Raw genomic sequence first — 17,977 nt, 5'->3', positions numbered from 1 at the left:
TTACTGGGCTGTCGTAACTCTGGCTGATGTAATAAACATGATACAAAAAGAGTCCTCGGGTAGTAAATATGATTAACCATTTTAGATTCATGAAGGTGTGAGCTCCATCCTGCAGAGACAAGTTTCACTAAGCATTTTTTGCACCGAAGTAGGTCAATTTAATTGTAATTGGCTTTAATGAGCCTTACTCTGCAGTTCTTTACCTGTAGCTGGTTGGCCCTCAGAAGTGTAAATGCCATTGCTGCCTTGAAAAAAGCAGTGAGAAATCAAAGAGGCAATTTCTACTCTGATTCATTTCAACTCAGGTGATGCATAAGCAGGGTAAGCAAGGCAGGATCCATGAGAAAAGCTGGCCCACGCGTCAGCAGTGCTGACCTGCAGGTCTGCTGGCTCTAGGATAAAGGTGAAACTTTGCTTTTGATTTCACAGCAGTTGCCTTGCAAACTGTCTGCAGTTTCATTTTGGTGTGGGTGAGTGGAAGATTATTGCATTACAGCTGCAAAGAGATGTCCAAGTTTGTATGAGTGAATTTGTCTTTGTGCCTCAAAAGACATTCCGGTAAAGTAGCAGTGAAGAGAGGAAAGCACTAAGGAGAATTTGTCATTTAGGCTGTCTCCAGCACATATTTATGTACTAGTTTCCCTTGAGAGAGAGAAAAAAACTCTCATATATCTGGAAATTGTGCATCATGGCAGTTGATCTTTATCTTTGGGATGGAGCGCTCACAGGTAGTGCTTTGGGGAAGGAAAAATTGATGGAGGGAGGCTTGAAGTATTTAGCTGGTGGATGTGGGATGGGGTTTCTGACTCAGCTGTGGAGTCAGGGCAGTGCTTTAAGAATGTGGCCCAGCAGATGTTTGCTGCGTGTTTAGCCTGCACCCTCAGCAGGTTGCTGATGACTCCAAGCTGTGTGATGCAGTCAGTGCTCCTGAGGCATGGGATGTCATCAGAGAGACCTGACAGGCTGAGCAGTGGGCCCAGTGAGCTCGTGAGGTTCAGCAAATCCAAGTGCTAGGTCTGCACCTGAGTCATGGCAACCTTGACAAGGTGGGGGATGTAAGGATTGAGCACAGCTTTAAATACAGGAGATTGTGTCTGGGGCCTGAGCTCACACAGGGGGGGACAAACAGGTGCTATGTTGGTGTGTTCATCATGACCAAGAATGCCTGGGGAAGAACAAATTCAGTGGGAAGAATCCTGCATGACCTGTTTCAATGGAGATGATGCTGGATTTGTATTCTGCGCCGTTTGACTTGTACTTTTGTCTTCTCTTTCACCAGCCCAGAACTGCAGTCACATTTTGCATGGCCCGAATGGGACAATACAGAGTCCAGGCTTTCCGTATGGATATCCAAATTATGCAAACTGCACGTGGACAATCACTGCTGAGGAGAAGAACAGGATACAGCTTGTTTTCCAGTCCTTTGCGTTAGAGGAAGATTTTGATGTATTATCTATCTACGATGGACTGCCTCAGCAGGGGAACCTGAGAACAAGGTATATTGTCTACTATAGAGTTGCTTATAAACCTATTCCTATTTCTGCCAGTAGGATTAAATGCATCCAGCAGTAAACTGGGGTTCTTCATGAGCAGTTCTTACAGCTCTTTTGCTTTCTTATCTCTGATAAAGTTTGATATGTTTCTCTGAATGCCTGACAGTAATGATTTATCAAAAGTCATTCCAGATATCCAGAGAAGTTAATTAGAAAATGGAGCAAGAGGGAAGCAAAGCTAATGTGCAGAGGAGCTTCCTTCAATCCAAAGGAGGTTCTCTGAGTGGGAGGACGGATAATGGGCTTCAGTTTATATCTCTGCCAAATGCTGTGTGGGGAATTAGCCAAATTACTGAATCTGTGGCTTGCCCATCAGCTGGACTGGGGTGATATTCTCTCACTTCTGACTGAACTGATGGATCTTTTGGGGTAAGGAGTTATCGAGTAAGATAGTTTAGTATGAAGACCCTCCATGGAGTTTGATTTCTAAGACTTCAGAGTACCATCCTGAAATAAAAAGTTAACGAGAGGCTGATTATGGAAAATAATGCATTACTGTATAGCAGCTGTTAAATGGTATGCCAGTTTCCTCCATTCGGAGGAGTAATGACTCCTATATGTTGTGGACAATATGACTATTGTTGTGTGATGTGGTGTCTGATTGCTGCTGATATCTGATAGTGATGTGCTCAGAGAGGGACCAGTGGTGGCATCTAGTGTTGGAATCCTGGTTGGGATGCTGGACGTGGACAGTTCTGGAAGTTTTACTTCAAACTATTTTAGTATGGGTTCTTTTGACCTCAGTATCTTCTCCAACACAACTGTATAATCTGAATTAGAAACACTGGTGAAAAATCAGCTTTTTATGTACAGTTATATAAATAAATATTCACCTAGCAACCATTCTTTAGAATCATCCTAATTATGGGACCTCATCACTTAAGCAGAAGGTAAGGTAGTGCTTTGCTTCAGATATTACATGAAGGATGCCCACAGCTAGCATATAATTCTGCTGATGAAACTTTACGTGCACCTCTTGCCCTTAGAGGCACCCCAATGAATGGCTTTGCTCATCAGCAGTGCCAGCTGTTTCCTTTTGCCCTCTGCGTGTCAGTGGGAGGTTCTGCTGAAGAAGCAAAATCCATGAATGAAATGAATTCAGAAGTGGGGTCGTGGTGGAGTAAATCAGTAGGATGCAGTAGAATAACTTTGCCCAGCTATTGCCCTGAGCTGCTCTTCAGCATAATATGTCATGGTCTGAAGTACCAGCAAGGGCATCATGATAAAGTCCATTGGTACAACAAACCTCTGAGGTGCAGCTTGGCTGCTGCCTTTTAGTGTGTGGACTTGCATTTTTGGGGAAGGTGCAGGAGACAAATCAGATCCTCTGCATCACTGACGGATGTTTTGCACGACTTGAAGCATATGCCAGTTTGCAGGAGCACAAAGCAACGTGAGAATTTCATCTCTAATGAGTGGGTGATGCATTCAGGTGGTGGTGTGCCACGGAGGAAAGTGAAATAAACAGAAAAGGGTGTTGTGGAAGTTTTCTAGAGAACTGAAAGCACCTGCAGGGGGCTTACAGAAGTAAATGAGATTTGGGCTCATACATGATGGACACCTGTGTTTTCTCCCGTATGTTTCTAGATTAGTGATTGCAAAACCTGGATCTTGCTCCTCTGTGCTGTTTCCTGTCTGATCTCTTTGTTCAGCTCATATTTTTTCATACATCCATTTTACTTCATTAAGCTCTGAAGCTGTTGCCCAACATTGGGCTTTTTTTCTTTCTTTCTTCAATTTTTTTTTCCCCTTTGGCTATCAATTTTTTTTTTTTCTTGGACTGCTTTCCAAATGTACTCCATTCACTGAATTGCAGCACCTGAAGATGGATGACCACACATCATTCATCAAAGCTGGTGCTACCAGGAGGTGAGCCATAATAAGCTGTAAGCAAGCATACAAAAGGGAAAGAAAAGCTGTTTCTATAGAGAAGGTAACTGCTTTGTTCACTGTTGTTCAAGGCCTATGAACAAAACAGTTAACAAAGACAGGAACCGTGCCTCCCTGCTTCTCCCACTCAAGCTTGTATTATTGAGCATCGCTGATTTATTTCAGTAGGTCTTGACTGGGAGAAGTGAGTGATCTGGGTATAAATGAGTGGTTTACGTGTTGATGTGCTGAGAGATGGAGGATGCTACAATTTTCTCTAAACCCTGATATTCCATTTCAGGCCTATATTGCTAAGAGTCCCTCCAGTCTGATGGCTCAGTGTCACACCTATGCCTTTTGCCTGTGCCTTCCTAAGGAAGGGTTAATGATTGCCTTCATCGTGTGCTGGCAAACACCCTGTTGTCATGCAATTTAATGTGGTGTGAAAGTTGCCTAATAGAATAAGAGCAGACTTAATCCAATGAGACATTTGCTAATAAACTGCTTTACTGTATATTAGGGAATTTGCACTGCGTGTTTGTGATGAGTATGTGAATATTAAATGTGTTCCAGTGTCTTAATTTAGACGTGCAGGAATCTTGCCATCTCTTGCTATGACTTTGCTGTGGTTGGTAGAATGGGAGCTTGCTTCAGAGCCCTTGCTTCTTCAGCCTGATTCAGTGATTCTGCTTTTTCCCCTCACCGTGGGGCTTTTATCAGTGACAGCACCACAAGCAGGGACCGTTGTAGCAGAATCTTCCTTGGATCCTGAGAATGTGGAAAGATGCAGATTTTTCTCTCCTTGGCTTGCATAGCAGAGCTGTGTTCTCAACCATCAGATTCGTAACTTCTCTTTGGGGCTGCACGTGGCTTTCCTTCTCTTGAGCTGCATGAGCTCACCAGACCAAGCTGTCCCAAACTCCCATCCTTTGAGTTCCTGAACTGCCACTGGAGGTCGGATCTGAAAGCTGCAGTTGCTCAAGAACACTTCTTGTGAATTCCCATTGTGCTTCGCTGATTGCCATTGTGCAGGGGATGCTCCAATCAGGTTCCATTCCTGATTGCTTTCCCACCGCGCTGGGCTTAGCAGCTCAGCAGAGACCTGACTGAAATTTGAATATTTGGAGTTATTTTTGGATCTTAGATTGCTGTGGGATTTGGGAGCTGCTTTGCACCTTTTCATATCTGACTGTGGGGACGTGACATAACCAGACAGTAGCTGACAAGAAAGAAAGAAAGTAGAGAAGTGAGGCCACGTGCCATCTTCAAACGTTTTCGTCTGATGCTGATGATTTGTAGGGTGATCTTAATGTAAGAATCTTTAATTAGTTGCTAACTTAGTGCAGGCCTGAAACTTCAAGTAATTAAGATGATGGGAAAGTGTGTTTGCAATGTATTCAATAAGTCAGTCATTTTTTCACATGTTTTTTGTGATGGAAGCTATGGGGTTTACACTCGGTATGGGACTGATGGGTGGAGAAAATCAGATTTGTACTCTTCCTTCTAAAAACTCTTAAAATATTCAGGAAAGGCAGATAGAATGTACAGTGGTTTGTTGAGGGGAAGAATGTCAACAATGTGTAGTTAAAAAACATCTCTTTGGCTTTGTTTAATTGGTTGCAAGATGCAGTATTTTGTTTGATCTTAGAATTGTCAGATAGCGGTGATGAGAGGGACAGTTGGTGCAAGGAAATCTGAAAGTTTTGGAGAGCTAACGGGGTAAATGCAACAGCATTTAGGGCTGTTTGTGTTCCCTGTATTTCTATAAGGTCATGTTTTTGTGATGGTTGATAGAAGCTGACGGTGGAATTGGGGCAGGAGGATTTTTGGACTGGAGTTTTTTCCAGATACGGCTGTTCCTGCTGTGTGCTCAGTGCAGGGGCTCTCTGTGGCTGAGCCTTAAAGCATCGCTGTTATCCAAACCATGAGTGGTTTGTTTTCCCACTAAACTGCTGATTAATGGTGTTTATGGGTGAAAATCTACTAGAAATCCTTGACAATGACTCTTGCTTCATATTAAGGTAAGCTGAGCGCAGAAGGATTCCCTATAATTAGGTAATGTCTAATAGATTTAATTAAGACTCCACCTACCACCAATATTTCCCCACTAGAGCGTGTCCTGTAGTACAACATCTAAACGTTTCTTGAGCACAAGAACTTCAGGCTGAGTGTTAATAGCATTTAGACAGCACAAGCAGAGTGTTGTGAGCTCTGAATGTGATCTTATTTACGACTATAGATCCTGCAGTGCCCAGAACTGGTGCTCCAGGTAAAATACATGGGCAAGGTGGGAGCTGTAATGGCTCTCCTGGGATCGCTCCTTTGCCTTATCAAAGTTGTTTTGCTACTGAATGTCTGATAGTGGGAAAGTTGATTATCTTTTTATGTGTGTGGTGTTCAAAACGATGCCGTCGTGGATGTTTGCAGTCCATAGAAGTCATTGATGTAGACGTGGAGTTTTAATTCATTTAGCAGGAGTAGCAATTTACAAAGGCAGTGGGCGAGCTTCTGGGGTCAGAGCAAGGGAGATGAGTTTGAAAGTTTTGTCTTTAGCAGTGAAGGGAGAGAAATTGAACCCATCTACTGACTTTGCCTGGTGCTTCTCACCTCCCCATCAGTGCTTTGAGGCCTCTTATGTTATAGGGAAGAGCAGGCAGCAGCACGGGGAGGCTCAGTGAGCTGCCTTAGGCAGCACAGTGTGTCAGCAGCTGTTGGTTAGTGGTTGTTTCCACCTGTAAAATGGCACAGCTTTATTTGTGGAAGTTGTAGCTGTAGAATGTTTAAAAACTCCCTTGGAGGGCCTGTTTGCTGGGGTGGGAAAAGACTCAGTGCACAAAACAAACTTGAGCTGTGCCTTCCTCCTGAAGGGAGGCTTTTTTGGATGCAGTGAGTCTCCAGGTCAAGGAATTATTTTATTTCACTTTAATGTCTGACCTTGAGAGTTTCTCAGGCAAAGCGTCTCTCCAGTCAATGCGTATTTCTCTTTTATCAGAATTAATGAAAGACTACAGGAGATGATACAATCTTACTAGATCATTGAAGATACAATGAAATTGTGGAGTGCTATTACTTGCAGACTCAAATGGAAAATTGACAAATCTGCAGTGCCCATTGCCTCTAATTCATTACGCTCCTGTTGGGCAGCAGAGGGTGGGCTGTGACTCCCTTCAGGCTCTCAGAATTGTGTTTTGGTGTGGCACAAGGCTGCTGACGTCCGGTCTTTTTTTCTTAGGGAGTATAATTGTCTTTTTGCAGTCTCATAACTGTGCAGAAGACATAAAGGCTTCTGCTGTCCAAAGGTGCAGTAATTGCCCTGACATCTTCAGTTACCTGATAATACACAGTCCTGCAGCTGATGACTGCTGCTATGGTGGAATTAGAGGGTTTGGGAGGAGGAGAAATATTTCCACTTGAGCTGTTTGGTAGCTGTTGTCACCAACCCATGTGCAAACTGAAGTGTGAAATGTTGTCTTAGTATTTCTTACACAGATTTTTTTTCCACTGGAATTGGGTCCTTAAGCTGTGCAGGTTTGTAGCATGACAGCCTCATGCTGGAGTTCTTTGCAGCCCATGTGTTTGTAGCAGAGGAGGAGAAGTGGAAGCAGAAGTGGCTGATGCAAAGTGAAAGCTGTGATGCTGCTGGGACTGAGGCTTTTTGTCTCCAGTGCATCGAGCGTTCCTGGAGCTGGGATCTCCTCTAAACTCCACCATTTATCTGCATGGTTCATCTCATCTCTGCTTGGTACTCAGCATTCACTGAAGGTGCAGGTGAACAGAGAATTAGGTATAACGTGAATCAATACTGTAGTCTTTTTAGATAGATCTTCATCATCAGAAACTTTTTTTGTTTCAGGCTGTTTCATCGTCCAGCACATCTGAGAATCACACCCCTTATTAACCTGTTTTGTTGGTTGGTTTTTACTGCATTGGTTACGGAGGCCAACTTGCATCACTTATTTGTGCCATTTGGATGCTTCCCCTTAATTTAGATTTATGGAAAGCAAATTTCTGCTGTTCCCTTCTTTCCTATTGCTGTTAAGTTTCATTACTGTGTACAATTACAGATTAAATTCTAAGGAGGCATAGCTGTCCTCTGGTCAGTAGTGAGGCTGCAGTTTGTGTCCATCCCCAGGAGGATCAGAGCTCACCACTGAGCTGCTGTCCTGGGGTCACCTGGGCAGAACAGTTCCTGCCTTCTGCTGCTGCTTAACATTCACCTGGGAGAAGTGAAGGTTCCCTCTGAAGGCCGATGTCTGAAGCAGAGCTCAAACCCTGCTTGTGTATGCATCAGGAGTCGGAGGGATGCACAGAGTTGGCAGCTGAGACCCAGAGTCACTCTGCATGTCAGCTTTGGCTCTTCACAGTTGTGTGGCTTCAGCTTCGGGAGATTCAGATGGAGAGAGCAGGAGGAATAGGGTTGCATGGCTGGTAAAAAAAGCCATAATTAAAGTTTTTGCTTGATTATGCCTCCATACACTCACCCTCCTGGATGCCCAGCATGTTCTGGGTTTATTCACGTGGCTAAACAGGCAGGCTTTCAGCCTTAAGATCCATTGAGCTCCTGCTCCTGGAAAATGTAACGTTCCCTGAGAATTCCTTGGCTTTGTTAGCTGCTGGCACTTAGAGCAAAAGCCTGTCTGTGCTCCTAGAGGATTTATGATAACAATCCCATGGTCTCTGTTAAACGGTGAGGTTAGAAATGATACTTGAGGACAAGTTGCTGTGCTCCTGGGGCATCATCAGCAGCATGCTGCTCCATCAGGCCGATGCTCGTGCTGTGCTCAGTGTGCTGCATACCCAGACACAGCTCCTGCTGGAGGGGTCTGAGAGCAGAGCAGCTCCCACCAGCAGATGTTCACCACGGGAGCCGTTAAGGGCAGGCGATGTCCTCCTTGCGCAGCATTTGTCCTGGGTTGCTTTGCTTTGTCCTGCAGAAGCCTTTTTGAATCGTTGATGGGGATCTTTTTGGGAAATAAAGCGACTGCCTGGGGTTGAAAATATTTTCTCTTTTTAGAATGTGTTTGTACCAATGCCCAAAAGGGAAGAATATTCTCTTGGCATTATTGATTGCAGTGTGTACGTTCTTTTGGCTAGAAAGATAATTTACCATTCCATCTTGTTGGCTAGATAGAACTGATCGTCAGACTCTTTTCAAGCTGACATTTTGCTGCACCAGAAAGAGAACAGCCAAACTCACAGATGCTTGGGCAAAGACCTTCTGTGTTGGATGGACAAGAAATGAAAATGAAGCAAAACACCCGCTCACTTTATGAGCTACAGCATTTTGTTCTTAATGGTGTCTGCAGTTGTTGCAGTGTGACCCAGAGCCTCTGCAGTCCGAGCCAGGAGATTGAGTGCTGCTGAACCTGGAGCTCAGAAGGAACATATGGGGTCAGCAGGATTGCCTACATCATGGCTGGCTTTTCTGAGGGCATTGGCTGTGCCTTGCACTGCTGTGATCTCACCAGCTGTCCTCCAGGGGAACAGGCTCAGAAAGCAGCCTGAGAATTTTTACATTCGTTCCCGCATCTTTTCCACATTTAAAGTTGTTTTTGAGCATCTGTATCTGTTTAAAGTTCTTATTCTTTAAGGCACTTTTATTTTTTCCCCCCCGCAGCATGCAGCAGAAGAACTAATGGTGTGAATATTGGGGTATTTACAGCACGCCCAGTATGCTGATACTTGCTTTTCATCAGCTGCATCACATGCAGCATTGAGTCCCCCAGCAACTGGATTTCACACCCCTAATGACTCTTTCTGAAGAAAGTCGTAAATAACCCAAATCTGCCAACTTTTGAGTTAACGCTGCTGAGCCTTACTTGGTTTGTGGCCAATCTTGTTGCTGTTTACTCAGAATATCAGATCTGATTTGCTGAGAGGTTGCTAAAATTTGGTGAACCTTTCTGATAATTTGTGCTGTTCTTCTGAGTTTGTAATAGTAAGGACCAGAGATACAGCTGCCAAAGTTTGCTTGTTTCTCTGTTATCTGAGGAAGTAAAGGCAAAATGTGCATGGAAGGGATGTGACAGGAAAGCTGTGAACTTGGGAATTTTCTGCTTTTTTTCCATACAGTGGAAAAATGACATTTATTGAAATCTGATGCTTAGTTCCTGTTCATAGCTTGAGAGCCATGAAGGCCCCATGTATTTGAAATGGCTGTGCAGGCTTTAGGCCCTATAAATAATACTTTTCTAGTGGGAATTCACCCAAAACTCATTTTAAATGAGCAGAGAAATCCATCCAGGCTGGAATTTATGAGCCCTGCGACTGTCCCTGGAGACCGTGTTAGTTAATGAAGCCTTTGTCAGTGTCAGAGGTAAGCAGAGGACTCTTGTGGCTTGATGAATTATCCTTGGCTTGGAGAAGGGAAAATGCAGTTGCTGCTTAAGTCATGTTGGCATGGGGGGGGTTGACTGTATCAAGTTAGATTGAGGGCTGTTTGCAAAGGGTAGGTAAACTTCCTGAGAAATCAGGGCGTTGCATTTGTCAGTGGGCAGGAGCTGAAGGGATGCTGACTGTGTGCTGTCTCAGGAAGAAAAATACAGCAGTGCATTGGGTCTGGTTGAGCTTGACTCCAAAAGAAAAGCATCTTGGTTCCAGACATAAATCATGTCTGCAGTTTGTAGAAGTTGTGTATTAGAGGAATGCCAAGATGGTCTCCATCTCTTTCCATTGGCCGCTTCACCCTGCAGCCACCACGGCTGCTCTGAAATGAAACGTCTACTTGTGGGGGTGTCTGTGCCTGTTGGGTTGTTGTGGATAAATTCCCTGATCTCTGGCATCTGTTCTTTTATTGTTCTTGACGTAGTCCATGAAGCAGTTCACAAGGCAGCCTAGAGGAGGATATTTGTTAGTCACCACTGACTTTAAATGAGGCTCTGTTTCTTGTTTTCCTAAGGCTTTAATATTTAAACATGCACACGTTTCTGAAGGTGGTCTTCTGGCAGCAGAATGCTTGCACGTTGGTTTCATCAAAATTGAGAAAGTTGTTGGTGTGAGATGAACAATCTTTCACTTATTCAGTCTCCAAGGTAGTCTCCTTGAAACTAGCGAGTTCCCTCGTAGTTCTGTGTTTACATCAGCCAGCTGTCTAACTGAATACTAAAGACATGAAATTCAATTCCAGGTCAATGGGAAGCTATTGGGCTTTTCCTCTTGGCACCAGTCGGTAATGGATCAGCTTTGTACATCATGAACTCTCCTCTCCATCGCCTGCATTGGCTGCTTGGTGAGCAGGAGCTCAGTGCTGGAGGACTTGCTCTGATTCCCCTCTTAGTTTTCCATAGAGCAACTCATGCTCTGGAGTGCTTCCTTAAGGCAGTCCCTTATGCTCAACTTTACTTGAAAATTGTCCTGGGGATAGCAAGGGGGGTCAGACCACATCTTGTTTTGACTGTATGTGGTGAAGAGAGTGGTTCATTTGATGGGAAATTTCTTTAATAGGTGCCTTCAAATTAGATACAGGAAAAAAATCACTGAAGTATGGTGTAGTGTAATTTAATGCTGGTTTAAACGATGCAATCCAATGCATTTTCATTAGATGTTCTGAGACACTTCTCTAGCATTTATGCTTTGAAGGCTGTTGGATTGCCAGCTGCAATAACTATTTTGATTGCAGTCTGAGCTGATGGTGGGCATCCTACCAGAAAAATAATGTGCTCTGTTTTAATTATGGCACCTGCATTCCAAAATGGGAGCCTGCGTCACAGTCTGTGATGTTGCTGTACTTGGTACAGTGAAGCAGGACAATATGCAACAGGTGGAGGTGGGCACACGAGCAGAGGGCTTTGGTGCTACGACCTGCTGTGCACTTAGCTTAGCAAGTGGTGCTTCTGGCACTGCTTTAGTTTGGTTCCCCACTGCAGGAGCAGAATGAAGCCAATGGAAAACACATTGAAAAGCTCACACAATCAGCGTTGGCCCCCAAGCAACTTAAGGGGATAATGACTCAATAATCCATTTGGCCAGAGATACAGAAGGAATGGGAGATAATTTGTGTTCTTATTACTGCCCTCACCTTCTTGTTCCAGCCCTTAATGAAAACAAGGGACAGTGTTTGCTGCTTTCCTCTCTCCTATTATTGTATACATCTTTTTTTATTGCCATGCTAAATAACGGTGATGTCAGAATGACTGTTTCGTGCATGAGGCCATTTGGGGATGACTTCATATTGTCTGCAGACACAATACCCACGCTTTGAATTTGCCTGGGCTGCAGGTTTAGGCAGGAGGTGTGGGACTGGAGCTTCTCCAGTGGTGCAGGCTGGGCTTCTCCAGGCTGAGGACAGCAGTGCTGGGGCTTATGGATGGCATCTGGGCAGAGCCTTGTTAGTGAAGTTCCCATTCCTTGAATATTGCCTGTGCTCTTACTTACTTGGAGAAGTTGAGGACATCAGATGGGAGAAGTTAGCTGCACGTGTTGGTTGAGGGGTTGAGAGGAAAGTCATAACTTCTCTGACTGCAGCTGCTTGTAGTGGAGGGCACGTGGAATTTCATGGCATTTCTCATGCAGGCTGTCACTGTAGAAGATACGAAAATTAGCTGTAGAAAGGATAGGAGTTGCTGCATAAATACTTGATTGAGGCAAAGTTTCCTGCTTCTTCCTAGGTGTAGCATTAATGGGGACATTTCTGATGTCTAGTGTGAAGGGCAGGATGGCATTGGTTGCCTTCTGAACTGCTTCTTGCTGCTGTTCCAGGGGTACCTCATGCAAAGGAACATAGGAAGCTCAGGATGTGAGGAGATGGTTGGGTTTGGTTGTTTTTTTTTTTTTCTTTTACAATTTCTGAAAGTCTGGGTGTCCATGGAAACATCTTCAAACAGTGTGGAATCTGTGGAAAGACTGAGGCCAAACTTCTGCCTCAATGTCGTGCCCCTGTGCACAGACCATTCTTCTCTTTAAGCACCCTGTAACTACAATGCATGAATATATGCTTAAGGGCAGTTTTGTTTCAGGAGCACTTAATTCCCATTGTCTCCTCTGGGATGTGTGCACTTGCTTACAGGTAAGCAGACATGTAAATGTTGCCCTGAATTAAAATCAACATCTGCAGAGTGGAGTCGTCCTGGTGCGCGCTGTGAGCTGAATCCGAGATGCAAAAACCTTCACTCAGAGAGGACAGATCTGCTCAAAATAAAAAGCACAGGCTTCTGGTAACTGATCCCTGGGTAATGATGAAGCAGTGTGTGGTGGTTAGCTGGGGAGAAAAACCACCAGGTTCTGTTTTCTGTTTTTAGTAAAACTCATCTGTGCGTTGCTTGGTGTTTTTGGGGACGTCGGTGTCTCCATCAGCCATTGCAGCTAAGCTGCACAGTAAAATTGTGGCACTGTCCTTTAATTCTGTGCACAGCTGTATGGGAACTGCTGAGTCAAAGCCTGAACCTCTGATTGATCACCTGAGCCATGAGTCAGCCAGAGGAGCACAGTGAAGGCAATTCACCTGTGCTGCCGGAAGGGGTGGAGCCAGGCTGCAGCCCTCCTAGACCTATTGAAGAGCTGGCTACCAGTGGGGAAGGATCTCTTCTGGAGATCCCTCCTTCTGGTGTTTTGTGGGTGAGCCCAGCATAAGGGTAAGCCTTCCATTTATTCTCTCTTGTTATCATAGTCCACTTTGCCTAACTCTCTTGTTTATTTTGTGGTTGTAACATCCTAATATCCATTGATCATACAACAGCAAAACTGTCTGAATCCTAAGAAAAAACTGGAAGCTTTAAATTTGTAATAAACAGCAGCAATTGTTCTTTCAACTTGCGTAGACAATGGGTTTTATGCTGGGAGCTGGGAACTGTTTCTTTGCTGACATCAAATCATCTGCCATCATTGGCAAGTGCATGAATTTTGCCAGCAACTGAACATTTTTGCTTTAATAAGGTTCCAAAGGCAGAGCATGTCAGCTTTCATTAGTCACTTCAATCTGTTTGACATAAATATTGGAGCTCACCGAGTTGGGGATGGAATAAGAGCAGTGAGGGAGGTTCACTTACTGCCTCTGTAAGTTGGCTGGGGGCAGATTGAAGGAGAGGCTGCTGGGCTGGCCCCTGGTTGGCAAGGGTGGGTGGCCCCAGTGCTAAGGGTTGTTCAGCGGAGCTGTGATACAGGAGGTGAATGGGATAAATCTCTGTAGGTGTGCTTTGTGAGGCGTCACTTGTCTGTGTTGCAAGCATCTTTCTCATGGAACAGGAAAAAAGATGTAACTGCTGTATAAAAGATGTGGGATGAGCGTCTGCGTGAGTAAGAAGGATTAGGCTTTCTCTTACAGCTTTCTCTTACAGCAGCGCGTTTGTACCTTATGTAAATCTATTATGTAAATCACCTTAGCCTTGTGTGGGGAGATGGATTATAAGTTATAAAACTGTGATTGTTTGTAAGGAATGTACATTAGTTCTTGGGCTGTGTCAATATAGTGAGAGGGATTTGGTGTCTGCCATCTAATAAAGCGTTACAAATAAAAGATTACAAAAGTTCTGTAATAAAACTAAGTTGCCATTTAGCTCTGAGTCTGCAAGGGGGGAGGGCAGAGATGCATATGGAAAGTGGCATTTCTGCAGTGTTATGCTGGATGGAGTACATGAGTAGGTCCTGTGGAAAGCCAGGAGGGGTTGCAAGCCCAGGATGGGTTTGCCCAGCGTTAGGTGAACAGCTGTGTAATTGACTCAACCTCTGCATGTCCCTTCCTAAGGAGCTGTTAGCCATTCTCCTTCTGTCTCTTGGGATTTCCCAGCCCTTTCAGGCTATGCTGTGTTGGCCAGGTGGCAGCTGCCCTGCTTGTTGCTGTGTGGGGAGGTGAAGGGCAGTGGTGAGTGTAATCTTCCTCTTGATTTTCTTCCAGGTTAACGGGTTTCCAGCTGCCTGCTCCTATAGTGAGTACGGGGGTCGTGCTGTCCTTGTGGCTTGTGAGCGACTACGCAGTCAGTGCTCAAGGCTTCCAGGCAAACTATGAAGGTAAGTGCCCAGCGCAAACCTGTCTTGAATCATGTGTGCATCCTCTTATGGCAGGATGAGAAGCTGAAGTGTGGAGTTTATACCACAAGAAGTGTTTATACGCACATATATACCCATGTGCCGATGCTTAATCTAGGACAGAGCACCCAATTCAAATCTCTCACCCTTTACAAGGGGAAATGCATTTTTCTCCTTTGCATTTGTGCTTAAAATCTTAGTCCAGCAGCAACTCCAGAGTGACTGAGGCAGGAGTGGAATTTGGCAGTGGGATCCTCAAGGCTGCAGCCAGCGGGATTTATGGGACTTACAGCAGAGCTCATGGGGAGCGCAGAGGAATGCAAAGGATGTTTAGAGGTTGCAGCACTTTTTTTTCCATTCTCTTTGCTTTTTTTTTTTTTTTGTCATGCATCTCTTCCATTTCTCTTGGAAGTCATGAAATACCTAAAAGAACTGTTTGTCCTCGAAGGCAGGTTGTGGCTGTGTGAGCTGGGGCTGCTGTAAAGGACAGGTTAACCATGTCTAAATTGGAGTTGCATTTACGTTAATTATTGAACCTAGAATATTGTCTCTGTCCCTGTAAATGTTTTTCTTAAGTTCTCAGCCTTAATGGTAATTTTTGGTAATGAGTCCTACTGGCCAATTACCCAATGCATTAAACCAAGCAGATGCCTTCATTTAGATGATGATTTGATCTCTCTATGTTTTTTGCACTTGACAATTGTGCAGGTTCAGGAGAATTCTGTTTAAATACTCTCTAATTTCTGTTTAAACACTTTGCTCTGCCTTGAGGCAGCGGAGGCTTTGCAGAGAACAGGGGCGTTTTATTACTTTCAATGGTTGATGTTGCAGCAGGTGTTGAGAGCAGCCTGGCACTGCTGTGTGCTGTTGTCCAGCTCAGAGCAGGCTCTGGTTGTTCAGAGGAGGAGAATCAATCCCATCCCATTGATGGGACCTCTGGTAGAAGTCCACCATTATGCTTGATAAATGCAACAGCTCATGGCTCCCAAATTTGGTGACAGAGGACAGAGCTGTTTTTGTACCTTCCTGACTTTGAGAATTCATTTTTTTGCCATTTAGTTGCACAGCTCTTTGCACTCTCCATCCTGTTGCTGGTTAGCCTGGTTCCACCAATTGCCCTTTGCCCAGGCAGCGCCAGCCATGCTTCTGTGCCACAACTTGTTCTTACACAGGAAGTTCTGCAGATAAAATGCATATAACTTCATTTTCATGAAGCTGTGTTCTCCTTTCTTCTCTGTGGTACCTTCCTGCCTTTGTGCCTTGCTCACTGCTTGTGACCTTGCTGCAGCAGGTGTTCTTGTACACAGCCTGCTCCAGGGCTGCCCTTCAGTCACATGTCGTGAATTTGCTAAGGAGGCTTTAAAGCAGATAACAGAATGCATTGCAGGGAAAAAAAAAATGGTTCTTCAAACTTGACAGAACCATTGAGTGACACAGAGCAGATGGAGGCTCGCTAAAAGCGTGGCGTTGCGCCTCCCTCCCAACAAGGTGCTCATATTTAGATTTTTGTTAACTCACGGTAAAGGAGGAGATAAGCCAGCTTTTGATAAGAGGTACATGCTCTGCTGTAGTGCTGTTTCAGCTCGTTGGTAATCCACGACTCGGTGAATAGCTTGTGATTCTATAATTCATGCTTAAAGACAGAACAATGCATCAGAGTCCTTTTGGTAAATGGCTCCTTTATGATCTGCTATCAAAGCACGCTCGTTATTTGCATCCTCCCTGTAAGCAGGCATTTGGAAACGGTAACAAAAGATCTTGGGAACCCCTTTTTTAAAGGAAGGAAGGAAGGAAATACATACATGGGACATTGAAGTGATAGGAAAACATTGCACATAAGCTGCTGTCTGCTCTATCCTGGTCTTCTGGGAAGCAAAGAAGTTGAGGTTGGCTTTATCGAAGTGAAGGTCTTCCTTATTTATCTAATTAGTATGAGTATGCGTGATGAAGACCATTTATAAGCAATTTATTGGAAGCAACAAACATCTGCTTAGATCTGTGTATATGTTTATTCATTTCTGGCTGCACTTAAGCCGTGCACTTCAACTGGGAAAGGGAGCACTTGCATGCACGGGTGGCAGAATGCTTGCACCGAGAACATGTAGAGATGCTACAAGAACAGATGGACAGAGCACATTTCTGAGAGCCTGCAGAGCCCTTTGTGAGCCCCAGGTATTGCTGGTGCCAGAAGGGCACTGGAATCTGGAGAACTGCCAGCTCCAGGACTGCCATGCTGCAGCATTGCTCGAGTGTGTGCTCCTCTGACTTGTTTTATACACACCTATGCAGTGCTGCAGGATATTCCTGAACTCTCTCTCCCTCTGATTTCCTCATCTTTGTTCATTTGGTTTGCTGTGTGTTGCCAGCTTGTTTGTTTTCATTGTCTGATTCCTCCTGTTCTCCAATCTCTTGATGTTTGTTGTGGTTTTTTTTTTTTCTTCTTCTTCTATTGATGTCAACTGTTATTTTGAAGCCCAGTATAAACACTAAGGATTTTACATTCGTTTTCCTGCTGTGGAAGGCAAACAGGCTGATGTGATGCTTCCCCAGCGCAGCCCCCTCCTGATGGGTGGAACATCTGCAGCTGGAGATGGTGCTGCTGCAGGGTGCAGAACTCTGTTAGAGGTGCTGGGGGACAGCTTTGGGGACATGGGTGCTGCTTCCAGCTGTGGCAGGGGTGTTCTGCAGGATCTCATGTTGGTCCAAGTCTGGATTCCAAGTTCCCGTGGTGTAAAATAAGGTCAGGATGGCTTCTTGTCATACACACTGCTCTGAGCTTGCAAAGGTGGCGTTCAGGAGCTTCTCTATGGCGTGGTGGCAATTTCCCTTTGTGGTTAAACACTTCTCAGGGTTCCCAGCCAACCCTTGGAGCCCTGTGTTCCGTTTTCAGGAGAGCTGTGAGGCAGCAGCCATCAATAAGCAGAGCACAAACTGTACTGGGATGTGAATCTTGACCACGTTGTCTTGTGAATAATATTCTTGGGGACCGAGGAACCAAAAATGACCGATGCCTTCATTGATTGCTTCCCCTGAAGGATGTCTGAAGCTAATATTAAGGCACATGCCTGCATTACAGTGTGAAATTAATTGCAATCACAGCTGCCACACACCTGATGAATACGCAGTGAGTTGACATTTACAATAAATTGGGCAAGTCTTTTACAATAAGAGGAAATCGATACACATTCCACATCACTTCCTCAATAATACTAATAACGCTTCATGATGAAGAGAGGGCGGGTTATTTTAGCTTATTAATGTAGGTATAAAATAACATTACGTTATTATTTGTAAACCATTACCTCTTGGCTGCCTCACTTTAGCACTGAGGGGATGAAAAATGGCAGAGGACTTGAGGAAAGATCCCTGAAGCTGCTCTTCATCACACATGACTGAAGAGAGCACTGCTATAAAACACTTCTGCCCTGGCTTTGTGCACTGTAGCCACAAAGGCTGGAGGCGTTTCATGGAATCGTAGTCACTCAGGTTGGAAAAGAGCACAAAGATCATCGAGTCCAACCGTCAGCCCATCCCCAGCATGCCTGCTAACTGCATCACTCAGCATCCCAACGCTGTGCCTGGGGTGTGAGCAAAAC

At 44.6% G+C, this 17,977-nt stretch overlaps 1 protein-coding gene across 1 annotated transcript in view; it reads left to right on the top strand.

Moving 5' to 3' along the window:
* The window catches only part of CSMD2 (CUB and Sushi multiple domains 2), a 229,439-nt gene that overhangs the window by 16,628 nt on the left and 194,834 nt on the right, over window positions 1-17,977 (top strand). Inside the window, exons 2-3 of the mRNA XM_042885206.1 lie at window positions 1,280-1,496; window positions 14,251-14,363. Of these exons, the coding sequence (XP_042741140.1) occupies window positions 1,280-1,496; window positions 14,251-14,363 (330 nt within the window). The remainder of the gene's footprint in view (window positions 1-1,279; window positions 1,497-14,250; window positions 14,364-17,977) is intronic.

Source organism: Lagopus leucura, unplaced genomic scaffold (assembly GCF_019238085.1).
Source record: "Lagopus leucura isolate 7727_CA_CO unplaced genomic scaffold, USGS_WTPT01 Super-Scaffold_100048, whole genome shotgun sequence".
In the NCBI taxonomy this organism is placed as follows: Eukaryota; Metazoa; Chordata; class Aves; order Galliformes; family Phasianidae; genus Lagopus; species Lagopus leucura.
Note: the sequence above shows the minus strand (reverse complement) of the source record. Positions and strands in the feature narration are given on the sequence as shown.